At 41.0% G+C, this 26,804-nt stretch overlaps 1 protein-coding gene across 8 annotated transcripts in view; it reads left to right on the top strand.

The window, feature by feature from the left end:
- Positions 1-24,705, top strand: part of fli1 (Fli-1 proto-oncogene, ETS transcription factor) — a 42,391-nt gene extending 17,686 nt beyond the window's left edge. For all 8 annotated transcript variants that reach the window (XM_047391951.1, XM_047391952.1, XM_047391949.1 and 5 more), the window contains 5 exons: positions 8,619-8,687; positions 17,825-17,884; positions 20,200-20,259; positions 21,346-21,393; positions 21,470-24,705. In XM_047391951.1, the coding sequence (XP_047247907.1) occupies positions 8,619-8,687; positions 17,825-17,884; positions 20,200-20,259; positions 21,346-21,393; positions 21,470-21,999 (767 nt within the window). In that variant the 3' untranslated portion in view covers positions 22,000-24,705. The remainder of the gene's footprint in view (positions 1-8,618; positions 8,688-17,824; positions 17,885-20,199; positions 20,260-21,345; positions 21,394-21,469) is intronic.
- Positions 24,706-26,804: the final 2,099 nt, after the last annotated feature.

The following is a 26,804-nucleotide window of genomic DNA, read 5'->3' as shown; positions in this document are numbered from 1 at the left end:
TCTTATTTGCCTGAGAACGCAGCATGACAGATTTTATTTCACCACCAAACTATATACCGACAATGAAGAATAGATTTGTTTTAACTGTAACTCATTTCTCCATAATAGTGCCCTGTCTGTAGCAGAAACCAAGACGAGTTTCTTTCCCATTTCGAAGATAACCATCAGCTACATCCCCCTCACTACACTTTGCTGCGCCTTTATTCCACATGGTCCAACAAAAAAGATGAAGCCCAGGTGCATTGCCTCAGGAAGGCAGCTCGGCCTGTATGTTCAGCACAGCAAAGAACGTTGATCTGCAATTTTCAATGGGGGCAAATAAATATGAGCCTCTTACCTTTGAAGAGTGCCTTGTTGTAATCCAGCTTTATATATTTCTTTGGAGAAGCAGAGTCCATTTTCTGAGGCTATATGCAAATGACATTTTGATATAAGATGCAACATCTGGTATGGCTGCAGTTTGAATACACATTAGGTTGTAACTCAAAAATTTGGATTCTATACCTCTGGATAGTGTGAGTTTTTTTCTGCTGCTGTTGCAGAATATAATGACAGCCCATTGGGTGGGGTGACTGCTAGTTCCACTATATTTAACATTTCTCTTCTAAAATTGCAACGGACCTTGATGTGATGTAATGGGAACTGTACTTTTTGGGTGTCAATGGTTTTCTCTATGTAGAGCGTCTGGGCAGGGAGAGAGATGCCTACCGTCAGTATAACAGCCTCATTGTGAAGCGCTACAGCGGGTGGATCTGTAGGACTGCTACTGGGCACGCTCTGCAAAGCAGTTTTCATAATGGCCACTGGCTGCAGGATTTAGACACCAGCTTTGGATTGCTGCATTGCAACCCTGCCCATCATTGCCTTTTTTTTCCATTTATACTTTGTGTGTTTTGGATACAGAAAGGATGTCTTGGGGTTCCTGTTCACTTGCCAGTTGAAAATTGCCCTGGATCCATTCCCACCAGTCAAAAAGATGAATTCTTTTGAGTGTGGTCTGAAAGACCTGATTTGGAGATACAAAAACTGTTTATATTCTTAACACTGGAAGCCTAAGGGAAAAAGGAAGTATATTAGTAAATGAACGTCTTAGAAAAACCCAAAAGGAGAACAAGACCCTGGTGTAGAGACTTAAGTCATTCTCATTTCGCTCGCCACAGCTCACACAAACAATATCATGATTGAGCCTCCTCCACAAAATAGACCTTTAGCTTGAGTCATGAGAGTTTGAGCTCATGCAACATTCCAAAATATGAAAAAGGGCAAAGAAAGGGGGAAAGCAAGTAAGGAAGTATTAGTGATTATAGGTCATGGATGTCAAGCTCGGTCCCAATTTACTGCTCTCAAATATTACCACCAATCCTCTAAAAAACTGATAGTCATCATCATAATTTTATTAACATGTGTCTGTACCATGTGTGCGTTTGGTGCATTTTTTAACCTCAGATTAGCATTCCACTGCGTCATTTGGACTCATGGCAAAAAAACAGAGAAACCTCCCCATCCTATTGCTGTGCCATAACAAAACATTCCTGCCACGTCACATACAGGAACGTTCAAACATCCACACTGATTCAACCATGGGCAGGAGCTGAACATCTGTCCAGCTACCCAGCTGCTTACAACAAACAAGGCTTGTTGGCTGCGTATTATTTTAGACTCATTCATGGTCACTTATTTGGAATTTTATAAGTGACGGCCGCCCACACCCCAATGTGCTTTCAATTTGGAGTGCAATTTGAGAATTTGTTCAAATTAGTCTGTCAGGGAACGACCGTGGAGTGTTTGCTTTATCGCACCCATGTAGGTCGGTTTGATACCACATGTGCTGGAAGCGGAGCGGAGCAGCAAACCTCAGACAGCAAGACACTGGATCTTCTGACAAGAGGAGAACAGGAGGGGGGGGTGAGAGAGGAGATGCCAGATGGGACTACTAGGAAGAAAACTGCAAACTGATCTGCTATAATTCTTAAGGAACATCAAAGCACAAACTAAATGAAGGGACAGCCCCATTCCATTGTATGGCAAACAACAGCAGGTTGCAAGCATGAGAAACCGTTATATGGCAAAACTGGAAAAGGAATATTTTTGTGCATGAAAATGGTTTAAGAAGTCTGTGAATGAAAGCCAGTGGAGACTAGCAATAGTTCTGTTTCCCAGCTGTCGCCATTGCCTGTGTGCCTGGATGGATTTACAGCGAGGGAGTCAAGACTGAGAGGCAGAGGGAGAGTGATAAGTCTGGGCTTCTTGCACTGCTGCTGCTGTTCACTTCAGAGTGGGGTGGAGGGGGGACATTCTCAAGCCCTCAATAGTTTATACAGACCATAAACATCTGGGCTCGCAGGCTGAGTAGGGAAAAAGGAGGTCTGGAGAGTTTGCTCTCTCTCTCTCCGATGTCTCCCCTCACAACAATTTTAGTGAGCTCCCCTTGCATTAGTTCTTTCTATTGGCAGATTATCATTGTTATGGAGGGGCTCAGCAGCCTGGCCATAAGCCCTTTAGTGTTAGCAGTCTGCTGTCAGCCGCCATAACAAAGCAGTCTGTGGCTGATCTCTTGCCTACTGGGGCTCAGGAATTAATATACATTAGCATTAGCATGAATGGATGTGGAGCATATGCTGATGGCCTTCACAAGAACAGAGCAGTGTGCTTGATTTTAATCGAAGCTGGATTACACATTCTGTTTCTTCTGATAACCTTGTTGTATGAATGCACCATTTGCTCTATACACTGCCTTCCAAGTATTAATAACTTTATCACATTTTGTCAAGTAACAACCATAAACTTGTATGTATTTTCTTGGGATTGCATGTCGAAGACTAACACAAGTGGATCATAACTGAGTATCAGAAGGAAAATCATTCATGTAAAAAGTGTGGAATTGTATTCAGCCAATGGTGCATATGGTGTGTTCAGCATGTGTTGCTGAGTGTGTAGGTAGATGCCCATGTCTTGTTCATTTTGCAATTTAGTTATTTTCTTCTTGCGTTCTCTTGAAACCTCTGAGGCCATAACAGAACAGAACTGAGATTAAATTCCACACCAATGGACTCATTAGGTAACGTCTGAAAACAATTGCTTGCACTGGATTATGTTTAGGGGTCTCAGAGTAAAGGGAACTACCGTATTTTCCGCACTATAAGGCGCACCGGATTATAAGGCGCACCTTCAATGAATGGTCTATTTTAGAACTTTTTTCATATATAGGGCGCACCGGATTATAAGGCGCATAGAATAGAAGCTACTGCAGTCAAACGTTTGACTGGGGTTGCGTTATGCATCCACTAGATGGAGTTGTGCTAAAGAGAATGTCAACAAAACAGTCAGTCAAACTTTATTAATACACTACAAACCAGCGTTCTGATAACTCCATTCACTCTCATGGTAAGGTCTCCTCTACATAGAATCCTATTGAATAGAGCCAACCGCACGTTAGGAATGCATTGGAGTCTATGAAGTTGAAGTTTAAATCAAACGTTAGTTAAAACGTGAAAGGGAACTTTTCCCTGATTCAGTAAACACGTAAAAGAAACAGTTTGATGCACTAAATCAAACGTTAGTACTGTTAACCTTTCCTGTTTCTGTCCCCTGACCGTAGTCTGATGACACAGGGGAGACGCTTTCTCCAGGGCCGAAGTTACTAGTTTCCTCGGGGTTAACTCCCTCACTCATACGTTGCTGAGTTGAGCATGAAGAAACAGCATCAAAACACTGAGTTGTTGACGAGATTCAGGGTTCTTTTTAATGACTTTGCAGCACGTAAAAACACAGGGCTTACAGACTCATACACCGCTGCTCCGGTCGCCGTCTCTACCCACCCCACACACACAATAATACCGACGTCACTCCTTCACTCTTGATTCTCAGCTACGGCAGCACACAGCGCCACCTCTGTCCGGAGGAGTAATGTCAACATCTTCCATACACACACACGAAACATACACCCCACACACTGAGCTTCTAATCACATATAGTTCAGGCAATTCCTGCAACAGTACATTCAAACCTTATACACACACAAGTGGTGTTGGACTAGGAGTAAGCACAGTACAGGTGTTTACCGCTATTACTTCGGCGACGCCCCTGACTACGGTAGCCGTAATGCTGCAAGCGGTGCGGCTACCAGTCGTACTGAAACATTTTGACAGAGCGCCGTGTACAACCAGTATGGATCAACCAATTAACCAATTGATCCATATATAAGGCGCTCCGGATTACAAGGCGCACTGTCATTTTTTGAGAAAATTAATGGTTTTTAAGTGCGCCTTATAGTGCGGAAAATACGGTAGATACAATTTCTGGTCGCAATGTTCACTTTTTTATGTGTAAAGAAAAGATTAAAATCCATTCATATTTTTTACTTCCATGTCACAATCACATGCCACTTATTTTAGTACATTTAAACTGCATTCAAGTTTGTGGTAGTAATGGGACAAAATGTGAAAAGTTTAATGGGTATGAATGCTGTTGCAAGGTAGTCAGAACTGATTTTATAGAGCTGTTGCTGTAACTATTCAATTTATTCAACTACTATTCATGTTGATAAATGTGAGAATTAAAGCAGGGTTGAACAGTTTTACCCTGATTCTGCTGGCACCTTTATCCACTATAAATGGCTTCCAGTGGTATGTGTATGAAAGTGTTCACCATTAATGCAATAAACACGTTTCCTGCGTAGCATGCGACTGCTCACCATACATGACATGTTACTACTAAGAAAAACCCCACTCTTTGTTGCCAAGGTTAATAAGGTCTCAGGTGTGGTCTTTTGAGACTGCTTGAAAACAGTCTTGGCTGTTTTTTAGGTTATAGAATGTAGTTTTTATGCCAGGATCCCTCACTTTGTCAGTCCATCTCCTGACCACAGCTTTACTTGCCTTAGCGTTGTGTCACTTTAATCACTGTAGGTCTTTGAAAAAAAAAAAAAGTGACAGCTCTGTCGTTGTTTGCATATTAACAAAGGGTTTGGAAGAAGGTGGTGTGATGAGATGAGAGACAGATATGCAGTGAATTTAACTTTCATATTAATGCCAAGTCACAGACAAAGATTAGTTTTTCCTTCTTCTAATAGACCTAATACCACTAGAAAATGTATTACAAGTCATTTCTGTACTATGGGAATATAGATTAATAGATAATGCATTGTAGTGGTAAGAAACTATAAATACTAATTTAATTTTAATTATATTGTCTATTAGTCTTTGTTCAGTCATCGCTGATTGCTCACAGTCCTTCTAGAGGGTTCTGCGTTGGGTTTTTGTTACATTGGTTTCACATTATTTGATCAACCAGCCTTGTTCATCTGTTAAATAAAAGCATGGATGCAACCACTAATATATCACCAACTGATGACTAGTACACTGTTCTGATTAGTGGTTCTCATGCTTTTTATAACAAGTAAAATCTCAGTCAATATGCATTTTCAATTACCACCATGCTGACGGGCATTTTTATGACAAAAGTACATCAGTACTTTATCAGTAGGTTGTATAGAGTTCTAAAAACAAGAAACAACCTCAAAATCTAATTTGGCTGCAGTCCAAAAACGTACATCAATCAGTTGATGTAACACACCCCCTCATATACAGTACATTATCCTTAAGGAGTTGCCAGCCGTCATTACCAGTTCCTTTACTTCCACCTCACTTTCTTCCAGACCATATAAAAAATATTATGCCATGCACTCTTCTTTTGAGCAGCTTTTGTGATCCAACAAAAGATCAAAGTGCTTCAGAAACCTTGACTGCCTAATTTTTACTGTTAATGCTTTTTATCTTGACATTTTAGCTTATCCAGTTAATTTGCTGTGTATTTAACTTGAAAATGCACCCCTAAATTCAGCCTGAGTACCAGCAGTTGTTCTCGTACCACAGCTTGAGAACCATGGGTTTGAAGATCCAAACACCTGTTTGTTTAGCTTTTTACAAAGCTATGTAGTGTTTTAAGAAGCTGGGTTTTAAAAGCTGGGTTGCAATCTTAAAAAAACATCATAGAGGTTTATGAGAACAATATTTTAGGAACTGTTCACACCATAGCTGATGATTATTTACATGAGAAATGGAGGTAAGATGTGGTGAAACATGTATCCATCTGAAACATGTACTGACAACAGAACATATTAAGCATTTACAGTCTTGAGTAGTTGTCTGAAATAATAATAAATAAAGCAGTATAAAACCTAAGAAAAATAACTGCAATTTAAGTTGACACTATTTTATTGATTTAACACGGATATTTCTTTTTATTAGGAGTTTACTCTGATTGGAAAGCTTTACATGTTATTTTCTAAATATGTGTTTCACAGAGGATTATCATTGGTGGTGCTCTCTCTCCTGCTCCCATTTGTCATGCAATCAATTGATGGCCTCTGTGTTCATTGGATGGTTAAAACCATAATAAAACATGACCAGGCTTTAAAGGTTCATAAATAGCATTTATACAAGCAACTAGGATGTTTTTGGGGTTGTAGACGGTTTTTGTCCCTCTTGGACTTGAAGTCACTCAACTAATCTGGATTCATGATAAATGAAGAAATCAAGGGAGTTATCTACTGCTGGGTTTCTTTTAACTGCGTACAACCTTTTAACAGAACCTCACAACAATCCATTGAAATCCGTTCCTCAGCTTTCACAGTGGCACAAAGACCTTAGCTAGAACAGTGTGATGAAAACATTATAGTAAAGTTTGCAGTGTGAAACAAATATTGGATAATGTTTTTGGTTTTGCCAAAGGTTTTTCTTGAACTAGTAAAAGAACATCATTATTTTTTCAATATGTTATACATTTTGAGTAATAGCTTTTTCCTTAAATGAAGTTTTGTCCTATGGCACTTATGGGATGGCTGGAGCCCATTTTGCTTGTATAGGGTGTTAAAAACTGGGGGATTTTAAGTACATGTTTGGATCAATGGTATTATGTAGCATCACAGGAGTCCCACACTATAGACAGTGTGGGCCTTCTGTGGGTGCTCCACAGTGTTGCCTGGAGAAACATTATTTTTATTACGAGCAAACTGGAGAGCAGGACTTTTGAAAGACCCATCAGTCAGAGGAAGGGGAGAAAAGCAAATTGTTTGTGGATGTTATGCCTTCTAACAGACTCTGAACAGATGTGACTAAGGACACAAAGGGAGAGCAAGGGTTTCAAAGACTGGCCAGTCCTCCCAAACTGCTGTCAGATTACCGGGACATGTTTGTTTGCTGAAAGAGGATGAAGCCGTGCAAATAAATAGGCAGGGCAGCCAACTCATCCCCTCACCAATCAGTCAGCTGTGGTCTCTCCCTCCTCTGTCTCGTTCACTCTCACTCTTAGCTATGCGGCGGTCCTGAATTTCTCTGTGGGATGGTTTGAGGTTTGCTCTGCAATGCTGCCTGTTTGCCTGTCTGGGTCAGCCCACATATGTGGTGCACAGTAGGAAAAGGGTTAACAGTCCTTTCCTTCTCCCTTCCCTTCCTTCCCTGTACGTTCCGTCTTTTTTCCTACACTTTTTACCCTCATTCCAAAGACACTGGTTTGGTGGCTCATTTGCCCCTGCATGCTTACACTGAGCGTGTGGAATTATTTTTGTATGGGGAGCTGCATTTGATTGCTGTGGAGGGACCCTTCCCTATACAATAGCTTCCCTGTTCTTAGGCCCCCAGCTTTCTAAACTAGACCCAGACCCTTGGGGGTGCCACGGAGTAGGTAGAATAGGGAGGGGTGGGGTATGTGGATGTTAAAATGCATCTGTGGAGAACCCCACTCTTTCACCTCTGCAGCCACCCCCTAAGAAAACACACCGACAGCCTGCCGCGACGGGGGCCCTCCACCAGCAGCAGCACATACGAGGTGAGGATCCTGCATCAGCTCTCAAGAAAACATCCCATTCCTGCTGGAGTTTTATTTCCGTTTGTACTCAAGCTTGTCTTTCATATAGCTCCATTCAGAAAAGGTATCCTTCCCATGCTCAGTCATCTCAGTGTTAAATCTTGGCTTGCACTCTCCTCGCAGTAACTGCTCTTGTGTTTTCTCTGTGGATTTGTTGGGTCTGTTTTTCTACTCGCTGATTTATGCCTCAGGGCAGCTAAAATTAAGAGACCATTTTGGTGCCGCCCAGGGTGCCTGTGTAAGTGGAGGAATGTGGCACAGAGTTCTGCTCCATAAGGTGAAGTGAATAGGCTGCCATATGAGGACTCTCACCTCCCAGGAGGAGCACTTGTATTGGAAATCGCAGAGAGGCTCTGAGGGGGTTTTCTTTACATTTTAAGGGCCTCAAATCTGGGCTGTATTTGATTTACTCTGGGTTAGATTTACTTAGTACAAACACTTTTATATTATTTTCTAATGAAAAGTAAAGCAAGTCAAGAAATGAGTGAGATTACATGAAATGATACTGGGTTTTCTGCTGCCACCTGCTGGCAGCTCTTAAAAGCTGTCATAATTTTGTGTGCACTGTGGTTTCTTTAATTTCCTGTTGAAATGAAATATTAAGGCTAAACATAGAGTGCAATGTTCACTGGGTGCTTTTAAAAAAATCTATAAAACGTTTGTGTCTTTTTCTTATTCTGTAATTCAAACACCTAAACGGAATGAAATAATGAAATAAATGTATCTCACTGTGTACTTTTGCCATTTTACAGGTAGCTCATCGTTATCCTACAATACACCATCTCACACCGACGCATCACCTCGTTTGGCTGCCAAAGACGGTATGAAGGTTTACTTTTTCAAAAGACAATACTCTGTTATATGTTATCTAATTATATATTTGAGTTGGGGGAAAGTCCTGTGTGATTGTTAAATAGAGAAATGCATTTAGGTGATTAGGAAGTATTGTAAAATAAATCTTAAATGGGAATTCAGATCACAATTCCTGTCAGCATCAGTGATGCAAATAAAAACAAAAAGACACAAAGCACCGGCACACTTTGGAAAACAGCCCACTCATCGGAACCAAAGCATATGAAATGGCTGATTGCAAAGGACAAAGCTCTGGGCAGGTGCAGCTTTTGTGCAGCAAAGGTGATAGGAGCCAGCAGATTGTTCTGTTCAAAACAACTACCTGAATGCTTTGACAACACACTGAAGCTTAGAGATGGAATAACAGAATAGAGCCATATTAACAAAGTAGGCAAAAACAGAGTGCTGATTGTTTTTTTTTCCACAGCACCAAAAGGGCAAGAACAGACTTGAAATACAGTGATTATTCAAAGGAGGGTCTCTTATTTAGGCCGTTTACTGGAAGAGCAGGCATCGCAGACAGGTGGTGAAGCAACAATGTGTGCTTATCATACATGGCAGAGGAGGCTGAATGGCTGCCTCGTGTCAAGCTGGAGTGGAAACTAGTAGATGTGCATGACTGACTAAGTGGCAGGGAATTTTCAGAACGGGTGAAGAGACTCAACTTGTAATAAGCACATTAGAGACTGTATTACATGTTGTATTTTTACACATCTGAACTTTAAAATTGACAGTTTGTTGAGGATCACCTTAATCTGCAAGAATTATGTAACTGTGGTTGTATTAAGAGTAAGTAATTTATTGTTCATAGATATTAAAATTATATAATTAAAGAAACAGCCATTTCTCTTCTCTGGCTGATACAGACAAAGTAGTCTTCCTTTAAATTTATGAGATCAGACAACACTTGGGTGGGAAACATTATCTCCAAGACTTCTTTCACACTCAAACTGCTGGGGGAGTTGCCAGAGAAATCAGTGTGAACATTTGATCATCACTGTCCACCCATCAGCCTCCGTTCAATCTGTATGGTAGCCAGCTGTTTTGATGGTCGAAGTTAGAAGTAAGCTAGGAGATCCATCACTCTTCAGGTTTTATCTCAAATATTCACCACTGCATCAGAATTTAGATTTTACTACAAACCAACCCCTTTATCATCTGAACAGAAGAATTTAAGCTGCCAGCTCAACTGTAATTGGTATGGAGCAAGTGAAAAACACATTAGTCTTTTAATTGTAGGTGTACATGCTGAGTGTATACTTGTATCTGCAAACAATTCATCCTCCCGTCCAAGGGATGAGCTAAGCAATTATGTAGCAGTAGCAGTTCTGCTCAGTTGTAAGGTGTGCTCCGCTGACAGATCTTCTGCTCGGCCACTGTCTCCTAACCACCTTTGCGTCCTCTCTTGGATGGTTGTCATCATCTTACCTGTATAGTTGACAGAAGTCAATCTGACCCCAGTTTGGAGAAATTCTCATGCTGGAGGAAAGCTAACTGAGAAACCAAGGAAGAATGCGTTCTTGAAATTTACAAACTCAAACCTTCATTATTTTTGCTGAGATGTATAAATGATAACTTGTGCTTTTCAAGATTTTCACAATACCGCAACATCATAGTCACTATGTAGCCCTTAACATACCAGTTTCATTAACATAGATTTCCAAGTCTTGATTTGTGCCTGTTGTGTGGTTTTGTTTTAGTATTTTCATTTCATTTATTGATTTGTAAAGCACTTAAGGATACCAAATAAGGATACCAAAGTGCATAACAATAATTATCAACACTCCACTGATGCCATTCAAACTACTCCACATTTAAACTTTTATAGAGATGATTCATATCTAGCCAGCTGCTGCTTAAAGGTAAATTATTTTAAGGGTTCTGCAACAGGATTTAATTTTGAATTACGGCTCATAGATGAAAGAAAACCCTGGGCAACCACTAAGCATGCAGTGGGACACAGGAACACAGATATTACTCAAATATGAACATTTGCCCAAAGTAAAAGTGACAAGGTACAACAATTACAAATGTTATACTGTGATAAAATGCTTGTGAAGTACGTTATGTTTTATTCTGCAACACATTAACTCAGTTAGGGAAATAAACAACCTTTTTTGTAAAGAAGAAATAATGTTTGCAAAAATATATTGTGTTAAATTTTTTGTTAATTATTATGTAGCTGCTTTTAAAAAGTCAGAGCCAAGGTGAGTTTCCAAGAACAATGCAGTTCAGAATGAGTCTTCTTTTCCTCTTTGTGGCTTTCACCCTAAAAAATGCTTTTGTGCTGACACAACTGGAATAGGCTCTGGCTGCATATCTGTAAGAAAAAAAACAACATCATTTACATCGGCTATAGAGTGTCACCACCAGAGAGGAGAGAAAGGACTGCAATAACACTGATAGCCTCGCTCACAGGATGAGGGGCCCTATCAAGGCAGTGGCAGAGGAAATACTAGCTATGATAAGTGTCAGAGAATGCCCTGTGCCTCTTTTTCTATCTAACCCTGTGGTGAGAGTTACTCGGCTGTGAACTTGTTCTTGCGCAGCTACAACCTCATAGACCATTGGACAGCCCAGATAAGATTCTGGTCTGTCACCCCCTGACCCTGGTCTTCCTTGTTCTCAGCACGAGGTATTTGGACTGGCAGGAACGGTGGGTCACTCCCATCAAGAGCATTTCCCTTTCACAAGAGGTGATTGCTATAATAGGCTCCTGTAACACTGGCTCTGCCTTTAGCCGCGAGCAGAGACCCTGGCCTATATGTCACCCTCTGGCATTGAAGGGGCTCTATACATCCATTCCAATTTTTTCTAGAGTGAGGAAACAGGGTTGTGGTATCCTATTTGTACCTTTCCATTTAAAATTAGAAATTAAACATTTTATAATTTTAAGTTACTGTGAAGGAAAAGTAAAATAAGATAAAGAAGACAAAAATGCCAGCATTAGAGCTTTGAGTTTGTCACTCAACAATAAAAGGTGCCTTACTTCAGGAGAACTTATTATCAGCATTTGTGCAGATGAGCGCTGCCAGATGTTCATGTTCATATTGCCTTGTGAGAACACCCAAATACCGTAAAGGCTCTTTGCGGTAGAACAAGTATATGGCAGGAGACTACCCTTAATCTGCACCAGATTCTGCGGTGTAAAAGGCAATGTTATGAATAAAAGACAGCATATAAAACATGGAATGCAGCAGCTATGAAAGAATATGCGAGTGTGTGAATATATGTGCTTTATGTGTGTATTTAAGGTCGCTGTCTACCATTTTCTTGTGGACGGCCATGCATATATGTGGGTAGGTTCCCTAAATCTCTTGGCAGAGACGTATGTTTTAAAGGTGAATACATCATGAAACCAAGTGTTGCATTGTTATGCTGTCAACCACTTTCACAACTTTTAGTTTTTTGTATGTATTATTGTAAATTATTTGATCAATGAGATCAATGTATGCTATGCTGCCTTTGTAAAAGATGAAAGATGGCAATTAAGGTTTTTTAAATTCATTGTTTACATCAGAAGATTGAAGGCAAACAGTACTATAATGTGCTGGTGCTCTCAAGCAGTACATTGAAATAATGTTTAGTATTTTCTCACTCGTACTTGTACTCGTCGTCTTCCGCTTATCCGGGACCGGGTCACGGGGGCAGCAGACTCAGCAGAGACACCCAGACGTCCCTCTCCCCGGACACCTCCTCCAGCTCCTCCAGGGGTAGCCCAAGGCGTTCCCAGGCCAGCCGAGAGACATAGTCCCTCCAGCGTGTCCTGGGCTATCCCCTGGGCCTCCTCCCGGTGGGACGTGCCTGGAACACCTCCCGAGGAAGGCGTCCAGGAGGCATCCGGTATAGATGCCCGAGCTACCTCAACTAGTTGCTCTCGATGTGGAGGAGCAGCGGCTCTACTCCAAGCCCCTCCTGGATGGGCGAGCTCCTCACCCTATCTCTAAGGGAGTGCCCGGCCACCATACGGAGGAAGCTCATTTCAGCTGCTTGTATCCGGAATTTTGTTCTTTCGGTCATGACCCAAAGTTCATGGCCATAGGTGAGGGTAGGAACGTAGACCCACCGGTAAATCGAGAGCTTCGCTTTTTGGCTCAGCTCTGTCTTCACCACACCGGAGCGGCACAGCCAGACGTTCCCAGCAGACCCTTACTATGCGCTTGAGCCTGCCATGTCTGTCTCCTCCTCCAGCGGATCCAACTCACCACCAGGTGGTGATCAGTGGACAGTTCAGCCCCTCTCTTCACCCGAGTGTCCAAAACATGCGGCCGAAGGTCTGATGATGCGACAACAAAGTCGATCATCGACCTCCTGCCTAGGGTGTCCAGTTGCGAAGTGCACTGATGGACACCCTTATGTTTGAACATGGTGTTCATTATGGACAATCCGTGAATAGCACAGAAGTCCAATAACAAAACACCACTCGGATTCAGATCGGGGAGGCCATTCCTCCCGATCACGCCTCTCCAGGTGTCACTGTCGTTTCCCACGTGGGCATTGAAGACCTCAAGCAGAATGATGGAGCTCAGGCTCCTTCCCCCTCCCAGTGAGGTGACATTCCATGTCCCTAGAGCCAGCCTAAGCATCCGGGGATCGGGCCGCCGAGGTGTCCACTTACGTCTGCCAGCCAATCCTCTTTGCACCGGTCCCTCACGGTTCCATCTGCATGTGGTGGGCCCACTGGGGGATGACCTCGCGTCTCTCGTTCGGGCTTGGCCCGGCCGGGTCCCACGAGGAGCGACCCCAGGCCTGGCTCCAGGATGGGACCCCGGCTCTGCCATACCGGGCGACGTCACATTCCTCGATTTAATAGTCGTCATGAGGGGTTCTTGAAATTTTCGCATTAATGCATTTTATTAGGATTTTATGTGATAGACCCACACAAAGTAGTGCATGATTAAATAGTGAAAGGAAAGTGTTCCATGGTTTTCAAAACCTGAAAAGTCTGCCTTGCTCTTGTATTGAGCCACCTTTTTCTCAAATACCCCTAAACAAAATCCAGTTCAACATGTTGCATTCAGAAGTTACCTAATTTCCATTGTGAAGACGGATAGAAGAAGAAGGATAGGTCAGAAAACTGATAGGTCAGCACTGTTCAACCAATCTTCTGAAAATGTAAATAAACTGCAAACCTATCAAGACAAGGCCATACAGCTAAACTGACAGAGCAGGCAATGAGAGCATGGAAAGCATCAGGGAAGAAACCAAAAGACTCATGGTATCTCTTGAGGAGGTGCAGAGATTCACTGCTCAGGCAGACAAATTTGCCAACGGGACCACCGTCAGTGCTGCTGTTCAGAAATCTGGTCTTCATGGAGGAGTGGAAAGAAAGAGCCCATATCTGAAAAAAAGACATAAAAATATGTATTTTAGATTATTCTCAAGCCATGGATGCTAAATAAACACGTTATGTCTGTGAGGAAAAATAACATCACCCCGAAAATCCTCTCCTTAGGATCATGCTGTGGGCATGTTTTTCTTCAAGAGGGACAGGAAATTTTGTTGTAGATAGAGACCTAAATCATATTTAGAATTTCTGACAAGAACTTAAAAATTCAGGTCAACAGACACTACCCCTCTAATCTGACTAAGCTTGAACTATTTTATAAAATAAAAATGGGCAAAAGTTCCAGTTTAATGTGACTAAACGTAAAAAAAAGTTCCACAGATAAAATAATTGTTGTAAACCAATTCATCATTTTCAATCGTTCCACTTCCACTTCTGTAATTATTTATACATCTAACTCCTTTGCATTGCTGTCATTCTCCTCCTCTTATGGTCCTATCTCCCCACAGATGTTTTTTAAAGCACCTGTATCATGGGTATTAAAAAAGGTTTAGCCTGTCTGGGTCTTTCTTTGTCACTAGCCCATACTCAGTGTTAAAATCAGTCCATGGCTCGACTTTATTCTTCTGCTCTCTGTCTCTGTTTCACTCTCTCGGCTTGGTTTCTCTTTCTTCCTCTTTATCTTTCTGCTTCACTCTGTGCGTCTCTTTTCCTCTTTGTGGAGCGCCCAGGTCTTGTTTTGACTAACTGGTTCACCAGTTGAAGTCTCCCAGGAGCGTGCACCACACCCCAGACCAGAGTGGAAACTGGAGTGAGTCGCAGTCAGAGCGAGGCCTGGAAAAATGAAGGCAGAAGGAGGGGGATTTGTACAGGGTGGGGATGAGGCTGATCTCTGTACGCATTTTTATGTTTGTGTTTGCATGGTTCCCCCCTCACACAATCACTGGGACTTTGTACTTTATGCATCTGTGGCTCCTTCCCTCTTCTGCAGTTTCAGTTCCACTTCCCTAGCTTTCACACAACGAAGTATGTGTAAAGTCACGGGCTTATGGGTTTAGATCTTGAATTGTACAAACATATTAGGATTATTGGGTTATTTTTTTAGGTGTTTGCATGAGACACAAAATAATTTCTGGAACCCCTCACAGTAGTGCATGAAACAACAAAGCATCCCCCCTGCTAATACCAGACAGTAGCTGCTTTTGGTGCTGCTGTTTTCTTTTCAAATTCCAGAGGTACATATTGTCTGACACAGTGGTTTTTCATTACTTTCCTCTCTCGTATGCCTTTTTTTATGCACTTCATTATCTGTCTGCGTCTTACCATTTGGGATTTCTTCACCTTCCCTCTCATCTCTCTTCCTTCTGTCTGTAACCCACCAACCCCTAAGCCCTTTCAGCAGCAGAGGTAGGCCCCGTTGGGAGATTTTCTTTTGCGGGGTATTGGGGATTGGTTGGTGGGGGTGAGGTGTGGTGGAGGGGGCTGGCAGTGAGCAAAGGGGAAAAAAGGGCCAGTAAAACAAAGAGAGGTTGTCTGCAGGAGAAGCAAGCAGGAAACACAAGTCTCCTAGGACTCTCCCCCAGTCGCTGGTCTTTGGCTATCCTGTCGGCCCACACCAGATTGAACCTGACAGCCCCTCTAAACCACAGCAGCATTCTTGCTATTTGTGTCCCGCCTCTACCACTTTTTTGAGGTTTCAGTTATGTACCCCCTTGTTCTTTCCTTTTTCATTGACAGCTAATATCCTTCTTTTAACTTTATATGTGCACTGTCACTTGTCTGGACTTTAACTTTTTTTTTTATTCACTAAATTCCTTTATAGAGTCACAGACGCCAGGAATAATTTCCCTTGTCAGCAGATACTGGAGGAATGGCTTCTCTGCCGAAGGATTGGGGAGGGTAAAAAGTAAAAAAAGTGAAGGAACTGGTGAGGAAACTAGGAGGTTTCCAAGCAGCAGGAACATGGGTATCTTCTGCTAGTAAAGAAATATATACTCAAACAACATTTATCGTTTAAAATTTTAATCGACTTGAGGTAGACCACATCAGTGAGTCAAGTTAGGTGTTTGATAAAGGAATGGGTAATTCAAACAATTACCTGACACATTTTTGGTTCGTTAAGAATGCAGGAACAATTTTTATATATTTTTACTGATTTTTAAGCATTTAAAATGTTTATATACAGTATTCCACATGAGGGCAGTGTTGCATTGTGTCAAGAAATGTCCAGACAGAAAGTCATGGTATTATCGGTCTGTCACCAGTATTAACAGAACAGGTTACATCAGCTGAGATGAACGCTCAAATGTACTTTTTATGAAAATACTTTTATGCTTCATGTAAAAAATGTGTTCAAAAATGTATTTGATGCCAAATAGGTTTCAATTGAATAATTAATCAGGTGCATAAGATTAAAAAATATGTCAAAGGATGGATAAATTAAGCAATTAAAAGCCAGTGAATTTCTGTATTGCATAAAGTCAAGGTTACATGAATAAATATTTTGGTGTTTGAGAAATGTACATCTATCCAAACTATATATTAATAGGAAGCCAATCGTATCTGTAATCTCATACCCCAGTTACCAGGGGTCTGTGATCACAAATAAACTAAACAAAAAGAATGGAGCGGATAAGAAATCGCCCACAGGACTCTTAGAATATTCCGTTTTTAGCAAACACTGATTTTGTTATTTGAATCAATTATCACACAATCTGGCAAGTCACCCTGTAGACGTCATAAATTTGTAATTTATGTAAAGCATGATATAATTCAGGGCTGCACGGTAGAGTACTTGTTAGCACTCTTGTCTTGCAGCAAGAAGGTCCTGGGATCAAATCCCACCAAAGGGGGTTTATACATGGAGTATAAATGTGACTGTGGATGTGTGGCTTTTCTCTGCCTTCCTCCGGCTTCTTCCCACGGTTCAAAAATATGCATGTTAGTTTAATTGGTCTCTCTAAGTTGCCCTCAGGAGTGAATGTGTGTGTGCATCGTTGTTTGTCCTGTGGTGGCCTGTGACAGACTGGCAACCTGTCCAGAGTGTTACCTGCTAATACTGTGCATAACGTGTTTTTCAAAGTGTAAATCAAATCTGGAATTATTAAACAACAAACTTCCCCTGTGTTCTGGTGGCTATTTGATCTATTCAAGTCTCTAATAATGCAAACAATCAAAGGCGCGTGCCAGGTGTAACAGGACATTTTTGAGACTTTGCCACAGCCTTTGTTGCATGCAGTTATGTCAGAGTGATTGTTTGGTGGAACCTGTCTAGCTTCACAATACAGACAGACACAAAGCAGAAAGGTCCGTTCAGCCATTTGTTGAGGTTTCATGGAAGCTGCTCATATTGGGACATGAGATGTGAATGCATGTTTTATCTAGCTATTGTTTTGTACTTCTGTGTGTCTGTTCGTTAATTTGCATCTACAATATGTGGTAAGTATGTTGCAAGCTGCTCAGGCAGTTGCGAGCTTTCTTGAAGATTGTGCCATCAACATTTTAAGCCCGACTAAACCACATGAGCATGTCCAGATATCCTGTGGAGGAAATCGTTAAGCATTTTCTGACTGATTTATTAAGGCTACTTGACATCTGTAACAGTTATATTCTTGTGATCAACTCTACAAGTAGAGATATTTTATTCAACCATGCGCACATAAAGATTTTTGAGGACTATGGTTTGACGAAATGTAAAGGATTGTGACAGCTGCACTTTTCGACTACTAAAATACTGGCATCAAATGAATTAGTAATTATTTATTCCTTTAAAAAAAAAAAAAACATATGATCAAAGTCTATTGTTTTCTTCTTTATCAGATCCATCATATGATGCTGTACGGCGGACAGGGTGGTCTAACAACATGCACAGTGGCAAAGGTAAGGTTACATATTATAATATATAAAAGATGGATTTATACATTCCTCTTTTATATATATATATATATATATATATATATATATAACAAAGGAGATGATTGTAGATTTTAAGAAAAACAGGAATAAGTCAAAAACTATATCTATCATGGGAGAAGAAGTGGAGGTGGTGGAGGAGTATAAATACCTCGGTGTTCACCTGGACAACAGACTAGAGTGGAGATGTAACTGTGAAGCAATCTACAAGAAGGGACAGAGCAGACTGTACTTCTTGAGGAAGCTTAGGACCTTTGGTGTTTGCAGCAAGATGCTGCATATCTTCTATAAGTCTGTTGTGGAGAGTGTGATCTCTTCTGCCATCATCTTCTGGGGAAGCAGCATCAGAGCCAGGGACTTAAAAAAGCTCAACAAGCTGATAAAAAAGGCTGGCTCTGTTCTGGGGATTCTTCTGGAACCTCTGGAGATCATTGTGCAAAGAAGGATTCTTCATAAAATGAAGAACATTATGGAGAAACCTGAGCATCCTCTTCATGAGACTGGCCTACAACAACAGAATGTCTTCAGTCAGAGGCTTCTTCAGATCTGTTGTAAGACGGAGCGCTACAGGAGATCCTTCCTGCCCACAGCCATCAGCATCTATAACGGCTCTTTGAGAAACCTTCATAATGAGCTACAACAACATTTAATTTCCCTGTGGGATTAATAAAGTATTTTTGAATTGAATTGAATTGAATATATATATATATATATATATATACAAGGTTTGGACAATGAAACTGAAACACCTGTCATTTTAGTGTGGGAGGTTTCATGGCTAAATTGGACTAGCCTGGTAGCCAGTCTTCATTGATTGTACATTGCACCAGTAAAAGCACAGTGTGAAGGTTCAATTAGCAGGGTAAGAGCACAGTTTTGCTCAAAATATTGAAATACACACAACATTATGGGTGACATACCAGAGTTCAAAAGAGGAAAATTGTTGGTGCACATCTTGCTGGCGCATCTGTGACCAAGACAGCAAGTCTTTGTGATGTATCAAGAGCCACGGTATCCAGGGTAATGTCAGCATACCACCAAGAAGGACAAACCACATCCAACAGGATTAACTGTGGACGCAAGAGGAAACTGTCTGAAAGGGATGTTCAGGTGCTAACCCGGATTGTATCCAAAAAACATAAAACCACGGCTGCCCAAATCACGGCAGAATTAAATGTGCACCTCAACTCTCCTGTTTCCACCAGAACTGTCCGTCGGGAGCTCCACAGGGTCAATATACACGGCCGGGCTGCTATAGCCAAACTTTTGGTCACTCATGCCAATGCCAAATGTCGGTTTCAATGGTGCAAGGAGCGCAAATCTTGGGCTGTGGACAATATGAAACATGTATTGTTCTCTGATGAGTCCACCTTTCCTGTTTTCCCCACATCCGGGAGAGTTACGGTGTGGAGAAGCCCCAAAGAAGCGTACCACCCAGACTGTTGCATGCCCTGAGTGAAGCATGCGGGTGGATCAGTGATGGTTTGGGCTGCCATATCATGGCATTCCCTTGGCCCAATACTTGTTAGATGGGCGCGTCACTGCCAAGGACTACCGAACCATTCTTGAGGACCATGTGCATCCAATGGTTCAAACATTGTATCCTGAAGGCGGTGCCGTGTATCAGGTTGACAATGCACCAATACACACAGCAAGACTGGTGAAAGATTGGTTTGATGAACATGAAAGTGAAGTTGAACATCTCCCATGGCCTGCACAGTCGCCAGATCTAAATATTTTTGAGCCACTTTGGGGTGTTTTGGAGGAGCGAGTCAGGAAATGTTTTCCTCCACCAGTATCACGCAGTGACCTGGCCACTATCCTGCAAGAAAAATGGCTTAAAATCCCTCTGACCACTGTGGAGGACTTGTATATGTAATTCCCAAGACAAATTGATGCTGTATTGGCCGCTAAAGGAGGCCCTACACCATACTAATAAATTATTGTGGTCTAAAACCATTTTGCTAAGAATGAGTGGTTAAAACCCACAGAGAGGGGATTTTTTTTGCATATATCACCTAGCAAAAATAAACTTTATCAGTGACTATTCTGCACCGATTAAAATACCTGAATAACTTCAACACTGTCTAGATGCGTAGGAAAGAATCCTAAAGATTACAGAAGGCTGCCAATTCACTTCCTTATTTATTTTGGACCTCTACTAAAATGCCTTCAAGATACATAGTCTTGTTATCTGTGACCACCAATGTCTCCTCCGAATCATTTTATGTCTCCCTCTCTGTCTGCCCATCATCATCCAATGATTGCTTCTCTCCATGCAGGCTCACCTGTAGTTCCCCAGAATGTGACCAAGTCCACTGAGCAGCCCAGAGCTCAGCCAGGTAACTACTTATGGTGCATCTTTTGTGCATTTTGTAGCATAAGCTCAGCCTCAAAGCTTTATTGTTTGTAGGGATATCAGTTTTATCTTAAATCAAATGCTTTAATAAAGTTTTCTTCTCATTCTTAAGGCAGCCAAGCATAATTACATGTTGTTCACCACACAATCATTTCCTGATACACTTGTTGTTATAGTAATGCCTACATTACAAGCACATTCAATATATGTAGTGAAGACAATTGCACAACTTGTAGTTGTGCAATTTAAAGGTCATATAAAAGTATTAATAGCTCTTTCTTATGACAAATAACAATGTAATGTGAAGTAAAAAAGGGGATTGGTCTTCCATTAAATCCATACTCTAAGGTTAACATGTCTCACTGCTGACCTACTGGTGAGTCTCAGTAAATTAGAGTAAATTAAAGCTAATGCATTTCTGTTATTTTATTCAAAAGTTGAGACTCATATACAGATACATTACACATAGAGAGATATATTGCAGGTATTATTTCTGTTAATTTTGATTATGTCTTACAGCTAATGAAAATCCAGAGTTTCTCAAAAACTTTTATTTGAAATGAAATACTGAAATAAGTAATTTTTTTACTGTTACTCTAATTCACTGAAATGTTTGAGATATATATATATATATATATATATATATATATATATATATATATATATAGTCAGTCAGTCATTTTCTACCGCTTATTCCATAGTGGGTCGCGGGGAAGCTGGGAAGCTGGTGCCTATCTCCAGCAGTCTATGGGCGAGGCGCGGGGTACACCTTGGGCAGGTCGCCAGTCCATCACAGGGCAACACACAAACAACCATGCACACTCACTCATACACCTAAGGGCAACTTTAGATTGATCAATTAACCTAACAGGCATGTCTTTGGACTGGGAGGAAGCCGGAGCATATATATATATATATATATATATATATATGTTTGTGAAATAACGTAGATAGAAACGTAAATATATACGTTCTGTTATTTATTTTTCTCAAAATTTTTGTACTGTGCTATATTTGATTCCATAGAAATCTGATTTCAGATTTATAAACTTTATTCAATTGTTTACAGATCCTTACCAGATTCTGGGCCCCACCAGTAGTCGTCTCGCCAACCCAGGTAAGATTATTGGGTTCTTACTTCGTAGAGACCTCAGTTGTCCCTAACAAACATTTGTACTTCTGTCCACTTTCAGGCTCAGGTCAGATCCAACTTTGGCAGTTCCTCCTGGAGCTCTTGTCCGACAGTGCCAATGCAGGGTGCATCACTTGGGAAGGGACCAATGGAGAGTTTAAAATGACAGATCCAGATGAGGTGGCGCGGCGATGGGGTGAGCGTAAGAGCAAGCCCAACATGAACTACGACAAGCTGAGCCGTGCGCTGCGCTACTACTATGACAAAAACATCATGACCAAGGTGCATGGCAAACGCTATGCTTACAAGTTCGACTTCCATGGCATTGCTCAGGCGCTCCAGCCGCACCCCACTGAGTCATCCATGTACAAATACCCCTCGGACCTAGCCTATGTGCCTTCCTACCATGCCCACCAGCAGAAGGTCAATTTTGTATCCCCGCACCCTCCATCTATGCCAGTCACCTCCTCCAATTTCTTTGGACCCACTGCTCAGTACTGGAGTTCACCCACTGCAGGCATCTACCCAAACCCAAATGTTCCTCGCCATCCTAACACTCATGTGCCATCCCATCTTGGCAGTTACTATTAAGACAACCCTCACTGATCAATGACCAACCTTTAAAACCTGCCTTCTCTCCCCACCAAAATTGCTGACCTGCACTCCCTGTAATGCCAAAGACTGAATTGATGGAAACAATAATCTAAAGAAATGCTGTTCCTTAATGAAGGATGAGTTTATTGATGTTTTTTTGTGTTTAAGAATCTATAATAACTGGATACCTTGGTCTACAATGGAATACTACTTATTACAACTAATTGTTTTATGGATGCACATCTGAGTTTCCTATGCCTTTCTTTTTCACTCTCTTGAAAGTTTCTCCTATAACCCAATAAGTGTCCCTAACCCAAGGAAAGGATTTGAACCTGGATGTGTCAGCCTTTTCTCCATGCTACCTTACTAGACATGGGCCTATCACTTATGGGTCTCAATCTACATCCTCAGTCCAGCTTGATTACTTTGCTTGAAAAATCAGCTTTTACTGCTTATCTACTAACTTGTGGGGTTTTTCCACTGCTAGTCTTTGCTTTTCTGTTCATCTGCATGTTTTTATGATATTTGTGTGTGTGTGTGTGTGTGTGTGTGTGTGTGTGTGTGGGGTGGGGGGTGTGGGAGGGGGGTGTATGTGTGTCTCCAATAGACAAGTAGGAGATCTTGCGAGAGGAACTTTTCTCAGCACTGAATAAAATTTGGCATCTGCAATACGCAGTTCACCATGCCGCCATTTAATTTATCCTCCAAAACTGGAAGGCTAGAGAAGAGTAAGATGCCACAGAATGAAGCGCTGTATGTTTCTGCTGAACCTGGGTCAACTCAGTTGCTTAAAGAATGTTTTTCTGTGTATTTTGCGTGGAACTGAGCGAGTTGATGGGTGATAAGCCTAGCAGAGTTAGATCAATTGAAGCTAAGTCAAGATTTAATGGCGAAAATTTGCAACAGTAAGTCATGCCCAGTTTAAATGTGTCTCGTTTTTGGTAGGCCACGCACTAAAGTAAGTGTTTGCCTCGTTGCTTCCTCTCATCCAGGCTATTTTGAGATCTATTTGTTGCTCAATCATATCAGTATTAATGTGAATGTCTTCTGGCTTGTGAAATACACTTAAAAGAAAAAGCCTTTGCCTAAATCAAAATATGTCAGATGTGGTTATTTAAGCAAAATAATGATGCATGTCTAAGTGTATTATCATAAATCTAAAACATGAAAGTGATTTTAGGATATGTCGTCATTTTTAGGGTTGTGTTAGCCTTACTGTTTAGAGGATTTGTATCTATTCAAAGGACCTTGAGTCTTCATCTAGTTTTAAAAATGTGCTGAGAAACAGAGCTCTAACCCTTACAGGGTCAGGGTTATGCTCCAACTGCTGATCTATTTCATATCATCATTATCAACTACCAGTGCACAACTAAAGTCCTGAAGAAAATAAATAGCTGTTTTAATAAACCTTAATTTTTTCAATATTTTTTTTAAACCTTTTCTGACAATAAAAGCTGCCCCGCCTCTTCTCTCTTGTCTTCCTAGGCCAGTCAGTACCAAACAGGTCAGTGCAGAGAAGTGATAGTCCACATAATTCTGATTATTAGGCACCATGTTGCAATGATTTTCCTCTTTTTTTCCAAGGCTGGATTCTAGCATGAGAGCAGCATGTTTGGTTAAATGTCTCTCGCTGATTTTCAAGCCCAGCAAAATGCAAACGAATCTCAAGTCAGAATTTCTTCATTACCATTTAACAGTATTTAAAAATTACAACCATAATCAGCTTTTCAACTGTCAATTTCAGAAATTATTCAAAGAAAGTCACTGAAAATAGACACTTGAAAATAAGTATTTTATCAGAGAACAAAAACCAATGAAGTATGACGAGATGAAACAAAGAAATCCTCAGATTCGCAAACGCTGTGCGTTTGTCAGACCTATTTTTTATTATTTTATAAACATCAGTCAACTAGGCATTAAAGCAACTTACTGTATAAATTATGCAGAGTTATTTTCATATGTGACAGTATAAAAAGCCAAGAGAGTTAATACGAGTTGACCTCGGTCAAAAATGCAAACGTTTTGAGTCCATTTCTGCTAGTAGTATGTTGAGCATTTTAAGTATTTTTATATCTGTACATTTGGGCAATGCAGTTTAACATTTTTGTTTTCACACAGATGTTTTCTGAAATCCAGTTGTAACATCTTAAGTGCCTGTAAGTGTAAAAAATATATCTGTATATTATTTTTGTTTTGTATTCCTAAAACCACAAATGCCTGCTTAACTCATAATCTAATAGAGAGATTACTCTGTATGCAGTCTGTGAAGGTAATGAAGCCATTGCCACTCACTTTTTATATCAAATTAATGGCTAGCCATGTGCTTTTAAGGTTTTCAGGTGTTTGATACTGAGCAATACAGTATTAATATTTACATCCAGCTTTCCTTGCAGATGTATAGCTTTAAGAGAACAAATGAAAGGGAACGTGTCATTTGTAGCATAAAGAAATTGTGGTAATGTGCCCTTAACCTTCCTGTTTTATACACATTATCAGTCAAGAGGGATCTGTGCTATTTCTTCATATATGCAATGTATTTTGGATGTTCAATCCATTACATATGTATTGTGTGTATAACTTTACAATTAAACAGTGTATTATTTTTAATAATATTGTAATTCCTGCGATGTATGAAGTAAAACCTTTTGAAAAAGGGCTTTTGTATAGGAAAATGTGACAAAATAAATGTTTTTACCTCTCCTACTCTTTTATTGTCTGACTTTATCTCCACCACAAATAAAATCGATACATTTTCTATACCTGTTTAGTCTTGTTTAGAGCACAGAGGAACTGATGCCTATTTCCAGAGGCCAACGAGCAAAACTGAGACACACCAGATAAACACGCATGGACACACTTAAACTTGTAGAAAACCCATGCATGCAAAGGGAGAATATGTAAACTCCAGACATACACGACTTGGCCCTCCAACCAGCCCCCCCACCCAGACCAGCGCAAAGCTAAAACCCCCATTAATTTTTAGCATTAAACAGTCAATAATCTGAATTTAGAACTTTGCTTCAAGCTTTGTATTGATGACATAATGATAAAATGTAAATATAAAAAAACCTTTTATAATGACTTCTTGGACGATATCACAGGTGTGTTCCATCTCAGAGCGTTTGCCCTGGGCCCATAATGCAACACAATGCCCAAACATTTGTGGTAGCTAATGCATCCCGTACCAAATCTCAATACACCTTTTGGCAGCAACTTCTGTCACTCTCTCCAGGCTTGCAATCAAGGATAGGTCCTAAAACGCTACTGACTTGCTTCTGATGTTTAAAATGTTGCTAAAACAAAACAGGGGATTCAGTGTGCTTGTTGCAGCAACAGGAGAACATAATATTGGCAAATAGCCAGACGTGCACCGTAGGCTGGTTTCCAGGCACAGTTACATCATGTAGCAAACTTCATTGTACGATTTCAATCTTAAAAGACTCACAAAGAGAGTGTTGGTAATTAGAAAAGTTTTAATGATGTGAAATTACATTGTTATATCTTTGGTGCTCGGACCTGGGAGGAAGACATGAATGCTGTGAATGAAATGAGCTAAGATGAACATTTGTAAGGCTTAGATTTAGAGATGTCTTCCCCCTGATCCGACACTGGTGGTGTATTGGCGGCCAGGGAGCGAGGAAGCCAGGAGTAGATGTGAAGGAAGATGGTGGAGGTGGGGTGGAGGAGGGATGAGCTCAGCTGACAAATGAGGAGGAACTTTAAAAACCAGCCGTCGGAAGGTGATTGGATGGAGAATCAGGCGGACAGGATGCTGATTGGAAGGCCGGGAGACACACGGGGAAGTCATTGGACGGTGGGGACGGCGAAGGTGAGTCTTTCATTCTGAATTTTTGTTTGAACTCCATATCAATTATTTTTAAGTTGAATGATTCAAGTCAAGGTGAAATCACAAGTCACTGGTGTCAAAGTCCGAGTCAAGACCTAAGCCTTCTGTGATTTTATCAAGTAAGGTCTGAAGTCACTAAATTTGGGAGTCAGGTCTGACCAGACTTCAAGTCTTGAGTCCACACTTCTGGAAGATGTTGCATGAAACTGGTGAGAGAGAGCCATTACCAACTATGAAAGAGTTTTGTACCACTGTGGGCTGAAAGGCCACGCATGGGGGAAGAAACCATTGCTCCAAAAGCAACATGAAATGCCTTATTACAGTTAGCAATACTACACGAGGACAAAAACTTTAATTTCTGAAGCCATGACCTGTCCTCTGACAGGTCCTGACACTAAGATTAAAGTGTTGGCAATAATGACCATCGTTACATTTTGGTGGAAAGGGGCAAGCCTGTGTGTGTGTGTGTGTGAAAATATTAAAGAACCATCTCAAGGCAAAGGCAATGAAGTAAATGCAGAAATGTAGATCTGTTTTCCAAATTAACAAAAAGCCTGAGCATACCTGCAAATTAGCAGAGTGAAGCTGACACCCCACCCACATGAAAAGTTTCAGCTAATTAACAGCCCAATGGTGCTCCAGTGTTCAATCAAAGACACAGATATCTGCCTGCCCACCGGCTGTTCCAAGTGGTTACTGTCCAGAAATCTGCATGAGCAGATTGCAAAAGAGCTGTGTGAGGGCAGGATGGAACCAGCTGTATTGAGGGCAGGATGGAACCAGTTGTATGGAGGTCAGCAAAGAAAGCAGATCTGTTGGATGTTGGAGATCCTGAGTCAAGCCACCTACCTAATTTAGTCACGCTGCGGAAAGTCAAACAAGAGAGAAACGATTTGGAATTTGGGGACAATGATCCCATTGTATCTTTGCAATCACAGTGGAAGCATTGCAGATA

Source organism: Girardinichthys multiradiatus, chromosome 18 (assembly GCF_021462225.1).
Source record: "Girardinichthys multiradiatus isolate DD_20200921_A chromosome 18, DD_fGirMul_XY1, whole genome shotgun sequence".
NCBI classification, from domain to species: domain Eukaryota; kingdom Metazoa; phylum Chordata; class Actinopteri; order Cyprinodontiformes; family Goodeidae; genus Girardinichthys; species Girardinichthys multiradiatus.
This window is presented reverse-complemented; position numbering and strand designations above follow the sequence as displayed.